Here is a 10,692-nt window from a genome sequence, read left to right on the forward strand (position 1 = left end):
TAGACATGCTCTGTGATCTGTGCAGAGGCCACTGTGCAGGGAGGAAAACTGGACTCATCACCTATGAATGGTGTGCTATTGCACACATGTGTGATCTTTCAGTGTAATCCTGCCTGTGATAATAATCAGATGACTGATGAAAAGTGATCGCTACAGAACCTATTACGAGACTCATTGTCCACTATGGAAACTGCACAATTTTAACATTTTAGAACTGGATCTATAAAATGATCATTTTAATATTAGGTAAGAAAATTCACATTAAGACTTTACACCCATTCATTGATTTTTAATGACACCAGCGACACAAAAGCGACTTGACTTTTCTTGGCTTTTTGTCTTGGTCAATAGTTTTGAGAATTATTATTTTTTTTATTTACAAAGTTTGCTGCTACAGTGTTGCTAGATCTTTTAGTTAAATGTTTTTATAGTTACTGGTGTACAATTATAAGCATTTTATAAGTTTTTAACCATTTACTGACAAATACATCAAAAGATTCATCAAAGACTCAATAGTTACAGTATTGACCCTTACTTTTCAAAACTTCTGCAATTTGTGCTGGCAGCTAGATATCAACTTCTGAACGAAATCCTGAATGATTACAGCCCATTTTGGCCTAATCAGTACTTGGAGTTTATCACAATTTATGTGTTTTTGTTTGTCCATTTGTTTTTCGAGCTTTGATTGTAGGTTCTCTATGGGATTGAGACCTGGGGAGTTTCCTTGCAATAGACCCAAAATGTCAATGTTTTGTAAACCAAGCTACTTATTTATCACTTTTGCTCATCACTAAATTGCTCCATGATCATTGTGAAAAGTTGCTCTTGTAGGATGTTTAGATGCCATTTTTTATTCATTGCCGTGTTCTTAGGCAAAATGTAAGTGAACCCAATCCCTTGTACAAAAAATAACTCCACCCATGAACCCAGCATGCTGGTGTCCGTGCATTTGCAAGCACAGTGAGGAGACTGCTTTTAGGAGCTGGCAGCAAAGAAGCAAAGAACCAGGAATTAAATGGGGTAAAGTTACTTTCTCTGATGAAGCCCCCTTTAGACTGTCGCGAACATTTGGAAGAGATTGCCAAGAAAAGAAGAGCGCTACCATGCGTACTGTGTCATGCCAACAATAAAGCATCCTGACACCATTCATGTGTGTTATTGCTTTTCATCCAATGTAGTTCACAATTTTGCCTAAGATCACTGCCATGAATAAAGAATAGTATCTAAATCTCCTCCAAAACAAACGTCTTCCAATGATCTGGGAGCAATCTGGTGATGAGCAATGCTTTTTCCAGAATGATGGAGCACCATATCACAAAGCAAAAGTGGCAACTTAGAAGCTTGGTTAACAAAACAATGAAAATTTGGGTCAATAGCAAAGAAACTCCCCAGCTCTCCATTTCAATTTAACCAGCGATAAATCCCCAAAAAGCAGGTGAACAAAAAACACACAGCAATTATGCTAAATTCCAAGCACCAATTAGGCAAGAACTAGTTGCCACCAGCCAGGATTTTGCACAGAAGCTGATATTCGGTATGTCAGGCCAAAATGCAGAAGTCTTGAAATTAAGGGTCAACACGGTAAATATTAAGTTTTTGTGTTTTTTATTGAGTATTTGTCAATAAAAGTGTAAAAACTTATGAAATACTTCTAGTTACACTCATTTAACCATAGAAACATCTGACTGAAAGATCTAAAATTACTGAACAGGTAAACTTTGAGAAGACCAAATATTGGGCCATCACTGTAGGCAGTTTATATTGCAAGATCTGATTGTACTTTAAATACATTATATGTAGAAAGCTCCCACTAGTGCTGGCTACACGAGGCAGCAATCTAATCATTTCACTGCAAGAGAGATTTAAAGCACTTGTAATGATTGGCTACTATAGCTTTATTTTAACAAATGTGTTGTGGACTTGATTTTGTGGCACTAAAAAAAAATATTATAAACGGTCTACCTTTGTAAAAATCTGTGATCTTCCTCATAGGAGTGGCATGTGACCAGACTTGTCCAAAAGAATACATCTTTTCCATGTGCAGTGTTTTTTCAATTGGAGGAGACCAATGGACAGGTCAGGTCAACATGCTCCCCATCAGCGGCCATTGTGCAGTCTGCGAGGACGGCTGCAGTAATAGACAACCTCTTTTTACGTAAAAAGAAACTCGCCTAGTTAAACATTTTGAAGGTGTGCATTTAGAAAATAAACTAGAATCTGTCATTTGCCATTTCAGTATGAACAGTACAGGTTTATCATAATTGTCATCTTGGTGATAATTACAATAAATAATAACACTCAAAATATACAGAATATGATTTTCCTTTTCTCAGGCTAGTAAATGAGCTTAGTATATGGCCACCTAAAAATGACCAGGACGATTACATTATCTTCACCCTGCTACTGCATCATTTTTCTATTTGTCGCAGAATAGTTTGCTCTAAATATGCCAGATTTCGGCTTCAGAATCCACACCCAATGCAAATTGCAAATTTATGTTACTTATTGCAAAAGCGCATGATGCGCAGATATACAAAAAGGAGACACACTGTATTAAAATAATGCTAAATGATAGCATAGTCTCCATGTAGTCACTTCCTTTATAAACGGAAAAAAAACTAGGATCGCAATTGACACTCATTTCCAAAACGTATGCCTAGCAAGCCATTAAAATTGACGGATGCGTAGCAATTCCGGGCCGTTGTCCGTTCCGATAAAGTGCATGCGGCGACATGGATGGAAATGGATTAGTGTTCTGCAATAGATGTAACATGGCATGCCTCTGGAGAGCTGGGGTATACAATACAATCAATACTGGCTGAGAAGTCTGCATTAACACATTAGTAGATGTGTGTGAACGTGATGTACTGAGTGGTCAGAATCATTTCTGATTTTAATCCGTTTTTTGGTTTGTTTGTTTTTTAGACATTTTGAAAGCTTAGAGATTTTAGAGACTTCATGAGGGTAAAAACCTCAGTAACAATATTATCACAATGTGAATTTGTTAATCCTGTCAATTAATGAGATTGTAGTAAGTAATAATTCTATACTATGGGAGAAAACAAAAAGTAATAAAACATGCCTGAGGAAGAATACTAACACCCCAAAACTGTACCAGTAATAAAATGAAAGTGTTAGGCTAGGTTCACATTTCGTTTTAGTGTGAGCGCTAGCGGACAGCGTTGCACGGCGAAATTAACGCCGTGCAACGCGTCTGTTTGCGCTCCCATTGCCAGCAATGTTAAAGCGCCTTGCTAGCGCGTGCCATTTTCGGCATGCGCTAGCGATGTGCCGTTCTTTTGTGGCACGCCTCAGACGCTGCTTGCAGCATCCGCGGCGTGCCCAAGGTCCGTTCCCCGCTCTGGCAGATCGGGGATCTGCGCTAGTGGGGACGTTTAACGCGACCCCTAAAAAGACATTGCGTTAGCGCAATCCGCTAGCGCTTAGCGCTAAACGGATTGCCCTAACGCAATCTGAACCTAGCCTTAGTATTTGCACTATTTCTTGAAAAATAAACACAGGAAGAGGGATTAGAAATAAGACAGTCTGAACTGTTTCTCCATAATGGTGAAGCGAAATTGTGCAATATTACCTTATTTAGGACGGTATACAGTAAATGTAAAGCTAATCATTGTCTTCTCTGTTGCAGATTTAGCAGTGCTCAAATGCGGTGTATAACCCTGCCCACATTACTGATTGGCAGCTTTCAGTGTACATTGTATATCGACAGTTACTATTCACTGGTTGGTGCATGGATGGACTAAAGGCACAAGACACCTAGTCGTCTAGTGATAATCTCCTACTGATAAAATACTGATTTTATTGAAACAGCAACACACAGCCTAATAAGTGACACAACCCTGGAATAAGGGTCTCAGTCCCTACATCATGCTGCCCTCTGATTAGATAGCAAAAACCTTCTGACAAATTATCTTTAAGCTCACAGAACTGTAAACGTATGGTGTGAGCAAGCTAGCATTAGCAGGTCAAATGGACAAGTTAACAGTAGTTTAACTCCTTAACAACCGCCAATACGCCTTTTAACAGCGGCAGTTAAGGGTACTTATTCCTCAGTGCCGCTTTTTAACGGCACTAAGATATAAGGTTATAGCGCCCCCCAGCGTCAGAAAATCTCCGGGGATAGCTGAAACCCCAGAGAACATGCTTCAGGTCAGTTTTTACAGACCCCAGTGTTGAGATCACCATTATTCATGGAATAATGGCGACTGCAGAAAAAAAAAAAAAATCCGATTTCCCATTTAATTTCTCTGGTCAACATTTAACCCTTATAACATCCTAACAAGAAAAAAATATGTTTCCAACATTGTGTTGATGTAAAGTAGACATGTGGGAAATGTTATTTATTGACAATTTTGTGTGACATCTCTCTCTGATTTAAGGGTACAAAAATTTAAAGTTTGAAAATTGCTAAATTTTTCTAAATTTTTGCCAAATTTCTGTTTTTTTTTTTCATAAATAAATGCAAGTAATATCGAATACATTTTACCACTATCATGAAGTACAATATGTCATGAAAAAACAGTCTCAGAATCAGTGGGATACGTTGAAGCGTTCCAGAACTATAACTTCATAAAGCGAAAGTGGTCAGAATTGTAAAAATTGGCTTGGTCATTAATAGTGTTGAGCGATACCGTCCGATACTTGAAAGTATCGGTATCGGAAAGTATCGGCAAAGTATCGGATCCAATCCGATACCGATACCCGATACCAATACAAGTCAATGGGACTCAGGTATCGGACGGTATTCCTGATGGTTCCCAGGGTCTGAAGGAGAGGAAACTCTCCTTCAGGCCCTGGGAACCATATTAATGTGTAAAAGAAAGAATTAAAATAAAAAATATTGCTATACTCACCTGTCCGACGCAGCCGGGACCTCAGCGAGGGAACCGGCAGCGTTGTTTGTTTAAAATTCGCGCTTTTACTTGGTTACGTGAGGTCCCGGCTTGTGATTGGTCAGGGCGGCCATGTTGCCGGGACGCGGACCAATCACAGCAAGCCGTGACGAAATTACGTCACGGCTTGCTGTGATTGGTCCGCGTCCCGGCAACATGGCCGCCATTAACCAATCACAAGCCGTGACGTCACGGGAGGCTGGACATGCGCGTATTTTGAAAAGCGCGCGTGTCCAGCCTCCAGTGACGTCCCGGCTTATGATTGGTCACGGCGCCATGTTGCCGGGACGCGGACCAATCACAGCAAGCCGTGACGAAATTACGTCACGGCTTGCTGTGATTGGTCCGCGTCCCGGCAACATGGCCGCCATTAACCAATCACAAGCCGTGACGTCACGGGAGGCTGGACACGCGCGCTTTTCAAAATACGCGCATGTCCAGCCTCCCGTGACGTCCCGGCTTGTGATTGGTTAATGGCGGCCATGTTGCCGGGACGTCACTGGAGGCTGGACACGCGCGCTTTTCAAAATACGCGCATGTCCAGCCTCCCGTGACGTCACGGCTTGTGATTGGTTAATGGCGGCCATGTTGCCGGGACGCGGACCAATCACAGCAAGCCGTGACGTAATTTCGTCACGGCTTGCTGTGATTGGTCCGCGTCCCGGCAACATGGCCGCCCTGACCAATCACAAGCCGGGACTTCACGTAACCAAGTAAAAGCGCGAAATTTAAACAAAACGCTGCCGGTTCCCTCGCTGAGGTCCCGGCTGCGTCGGACAGGTGAGTATAGCGATATTTTTTATTTTAATTCTCTTTTTTACACATTATTATATTAATGTTGTTGCGATACCCGATACCACAAAAGTATCGGATCTCGGTATCGGAAATTCCGATACAGCAAGTATCGGCCGATACCCGATACTTGCAGTATCGGAATGCTCAACACTAGTCATTAAGTACAAAATTGGCTTGGTCAATAAGCAACAAATTGGCTGTGTCACTAAGGCACAAACAGCACTGGCAGCAAGACTCATTGAAACCGGATATATAAAATAAAAACACCAGCGCTTCCCATACAAAAAAGGTTCTAATTGGTCAAATAAAGCCGCATCGGCTAAAGGAATAATCTATACTAGAAGAATGCAAAAACGTGTATAGCCTTGCGCTATGGTACCGACATGAATCTAGGTTTCAGAATTACAAATCTGACAAAAGTGAGATGTGTGACAAAAACCATCCTGCACCACTCTAAAGATAAGCTGTATTTCTGGGCAGTAAAGTTATTGACTTCAATGGAGCTAGGTGGTGATCACTAGTGCATACTAGATGTCCAGGAGCCCCTGTTCAGCTTTCTGCATATAATGCCCCCAGCAAGGGAGGAGTAATGAGTTGCTGCAGCTCTTATCCCACTAAGTCAGAGATGCAACTTCATCAAATTCTGTTTCAGTCTATACAGAATCCCATGTGAGAGAGCACGTCAAAGAGTAAAAATGAGAAATCAGAATTATAGCCGTAATTTACACCTTGCTATCTGTATTAATACAAAATCTCCAGGATTGTGGAGCATAGAAATACATCTCATCTTGAAAATGACGCAGGACTGTTTTTGCCACATAACTCACTTTTGTCAGTTTTGTAATATTGATATCATAGCGCAAGGCTATACAAGTTTTTGCACTCATTGAAACCTCTATAAAGAATAGAAATGCTAGAATTTCCAAAGCCACTTACCAACACAGTAACCCACTAAATTGAGATACTGTCCATCAGGGCACGAAGTCTTGCAGATTCCAGCAGTAAGAGTTGCATGAGGGTGGCATGTCAGACAATTTGCATCAGAAGGTCCACTGCACTCTTTGCAGGACGGGTGGCAGGCTGCAACAGAAAAACAAGGGAGAATGTACTGTGTGCAAGGAATATAATGAGTATTCAGAACATAATGCCATGCGATCCCCAATGCTGACACTGATGGAACGGTGCCCTTAAAGGAGTTCTCAAAGAAATGTAATAAATAATTCACATTTAAATAATAAACTTTTTTCTGCACACCTTTATTTAGCAAAACAGCATCCTTTATCTACTGCACTCTGTCAGGACTTGACAACTGTCAGGCCATACAGTAGGACTGACCGCGTGAAGCACGAGACAGACGCACAAAAGCGGTCAATATTTCAAAACTTGGCACTCAAATGTGATTCATAAGGATGAAAATTTATCGTGAAAAAATCCAGAAAATACGAGACGTTTCGGTCTGTGGCTCAGCCTTCATCAGTCAACTGGAAAAATATATACATAGAAACAATCAGTTTCATATCATCGTATGAGACATGTCAAAAAGGATGGAAAACAGAAAGAGAACAAATAAACAATGAAAAAAATAAATAAAAGACAATGATAAGAAAAATGAAAAACATTTACCAAATGCTTTATCAAGCAACACGCCATAAATCGAGAAATACATTATTAATCTGTGACAATGTCATGACACAAGTATAAAAGATCAATAAATCACGGACTTAAATGATGCAATATTTGGTGAAAAAAAGACCAAGGTAAGGGGTGAGAGAAACCCGAGACAGAGGTCACAATTGCAGGTAATTACACGATTGCAATCGTGACCTCTATCGCAGATTTCTCTCACCCCTTACCTTTTTTCACCAAATATTGCATAATATACATAATTATGTGTTGCTCTTGTTGCGACATTGTCACACATGAATAATGTATTCCTCATTTTGTTGCTTGATATCAAGTATTTTTATCCTTTTTTTAATTTTACCTATTGTTCGTATTTAATTTTTTATTGTTTATTTGTTCTCTTTTGAATTGCTATAATTTTTTTACATGTCTCATACGGTCATATGTCACTGAATGTTGAAGGTCGAGTCACACACCAAAGCGTTTAGTATTTTCTGGATTTTTGCACAATAAATTTGAGTGCCAAGTTTTTAAATATTATTTATGGGATAGGATACTACTTGTGCACCACCTTACTGGAAATGCTGTGCTCTGCCTTTTTAAACAGTGAGGCTGACTGAGATGGATGTTCATTCTCAGTCAGCTAAAGAAAGGTGTTTATCTTCTCCTTCAGTCTGGCTCCACTCAGTGTCCTGTCTATTTCAAGTGTTTATTTCTGTTAATGTTGATGATTATGGCTTACAGCCAATGAAAACCCAAAAGACAGTATCTCAGTAGATTAGAATAATTAACAAAAAACACTTGCAAAGGCTTCGCATTCAAAAAGGTCCCTTAAGGTACCTTCACACGAAGCGACGCTGCAGCGATAGCGACAACGATGCAGATCGCTGCAGCGTCGCTGTTTGATCGCTGGGGAGCTGTCACACAGACCGCTCTCCAGCGACCAACGATGCCGAGGCCCCCGGGTAACCAGGGTAAACATCGGGTTGCTAAGCGCAGGGCCGCGCTTAGTAACCCGATGTTTACCCTGGTTACCAGCGTAAAAGTAAAAAAAACAAACAGCACATACTCACCTGCGCGTCCCCCAGCCTCTGCTTCCTGACACTGACTGAGCTCCGGCCCTAACAGCACAGCGGTGACGTCACCGCTGTGCTTTCACTTTCAGTTTAGGGCCGGCGCTCAGTAAGTGTCAGGAAGCAGAGGCTGGGGGACGCGCAGGTGAGCATGTACTGTTTGTTTTTTTTACTTTTACGCTGGTAACCAGGGTAAACATCGGGTTACTAAGCGCGGCCCTGCGCTTGGTAACCCGATGTTTACCCTGGTTACCAGTGTAAAACATCGCTGGTATCGTTGCTTTTGCTTTCAAACACAACGATACACAGCGATCGGACGACCAAATAAAGTTCTGGACTTTATTCAGCGACCAGCGACATCACAGCAGGATCCTGATCGCTGCTGCGTGTCAAACGAAACGATATCGCTAGCGAGGACGCTGCAACGTCACGGATCGCTAGCGATGTCGTTTCGTGTGAAGGTACCTTTAGTCTGTTTCAGTAGGCTCCACAATCATGGGGAAGACTGCTGACTTGACAGATGTTCAGAAGGCAGTCATTGACACACTCCACAAGGAGGGTAAGCCACAAAATATCCAAGCATGGAAAGGTGTTACTTTTCATTTTATTCGGTGTCTGATGACAATTGGATAAATACAGAAAACTGATCTCTACAGAAATGGTAGTGTCAGACAATCATGAGGTTCTGTTGTTAAAAACCTTACTTAAACAATAGTCAAATTTCTGATTACACATTCTCTTTAAGGGGATAAGCTAATAACGTTACTCTTGGACTCAGGAGCAAAATAAAGGAGTGACTCGAATCATAATATATAGAAAAAAGTACAAATTTATTTAAACAAATATTTTTTAAAAAACACATAAGATATGATAAGGTTTCAGGATATGCAGTATATGGTAATGTGCACACAGCAGGCCAATAACAAAGTTTTAACAGTAGTTATATATCAAGATATAATTATACATATAACTTCAGCCCTTTAAGAGCAACATAAATAGTGCGGCGGATACATATAAAAAAAAAATAAGTGCATGTCATGCAGTAATATAGAGCCCAGCCTTAATAACCACAGCACAATATTATGTCATAGCAGTTATGTATAAAACGCTGACACAGGTTACATTTTATGGTTGTGGCTATAGTTTGTAAACAGCGGCAAGAGAGGCAGGTAAATTCCAATATATAGCTGGATACAGCCCAGGTGGGCGTAAACTCAATAAACGCTGTACTATGCTACAGAGCTCTATATAATAAATAGTGCGTGTAAGTTGACATATAGAGAGCGCTTACAACAATATCCACATCGCCAGTTAAATATGCTTATAGTTATGGCTGTAATCTGCGAGGAGCGGCAAGAGTAACAAGTAAGATCTGGCACAAAGCCAGGTGCAGCCCGAGACGTGCAGGCGCTAAGAGCAGCGGAGGAACCAGGAGGAAGAGAGGTGAGTATTGGAGTTATTTTTTTAGGGGGGTGCATCATGTTATAGACTCTGCCTATGGGGGGGGTGCAATATACTATAGAGGCTGTCTGTGGGGGTGCAATATACTATACAGGCTACCTATGGGGGTGCAATATACTATACAGGCTGCCTATGGGGGTGCAATATACTATACAGGCTGCCTATGGGGAGTGCAATATATTAGGGACTGCATTACACTATAGAGGCTGCCTATGGGAAGTGCATTATACTATAGAGTCTGCCTATGGGGAGTGCATTATACTACATGGATGTCTATGGGGAGTGCACTATACTATATTGAGGATTCAGGTTACTGTGACTGTCAAAGGAGCACACAGGGCATTATAACTCTTTAGGGGACAAAATGTGGGCACTGTTTTCTAGGGCACTTGCACCCGGCATTATTATATTCTACAGGGTTGCTTTAGAATTTAGAGGGCACAGAGAACCACACAGTAGGTGCAGTAATAGGGACACATACGGCAGCAGCGGATCAGTATTGGGGTATCAGCAGTATGAGGAGTTTGTGCAGGTTGGGAATAGTCCCATTGGGGACAGTGCTGAACATGTGAGAAGTGAAATGTGTTTTTGTTGCATTTCCTGCAGCCGAGTCCTGGCTGTAAGTAGTTGTCATGTTGGTCAGGGCCAGATGGAAAACACGGGAGAAGAGAACGATTCCATCAGAAAGAACGTCAGCGGTAAGTCACCATCTACAACTGTGCTGTGATCTCTTATATGTTCTGCAGGACTGGGATCTACCACTGACCATATGGCGGTAATATCATTATTGGTCTTTATATAGATTATTTTCAGTAACAGCGCGGTCA

At 41.2% G+C, this 10,692-nt stretch overlaps 1 protein-coding gene across 1 annotated transcript in view; it reads right to left on the reverse strand.

The window, feature by feature from the left end:
- Positions 1 to 10,692, reverse strand: part of FRAS1 (Fraser extracellular matrix complex subunit 1) — a 653,238-nt gene that overhangs the window by 241,104 nt on the left and 401,442 nt on the right. Inside the window, exon 20 of the mRNA XM_077275534.1 lies at positions 6,645 to 6,788. Coding sequence (XP_077131649.1) covers positions 6,645 to 6,788 — 144 coding nt within the window. The remainder of the gene's footprint in view (positions 1 to 6,644; positions 6,789 to 10,692) is intronic.

This window comes from Ranitomeya variabilis, chromosome 1 (assembly GCF_051348905.1).
Source record: "Ranitomeya variabilis isolate aRanVar5 chromosome 1, aRanVar5.hap1, whole genome shotgun sequence".
NCBI classification, from domain to species: domain Eukaryota; kingdom Metazoa; phylum Chordata; class Amphibia; order Anura; family Dendrobatidae; genus Ranitomeya; species Ranitomeya variabilis.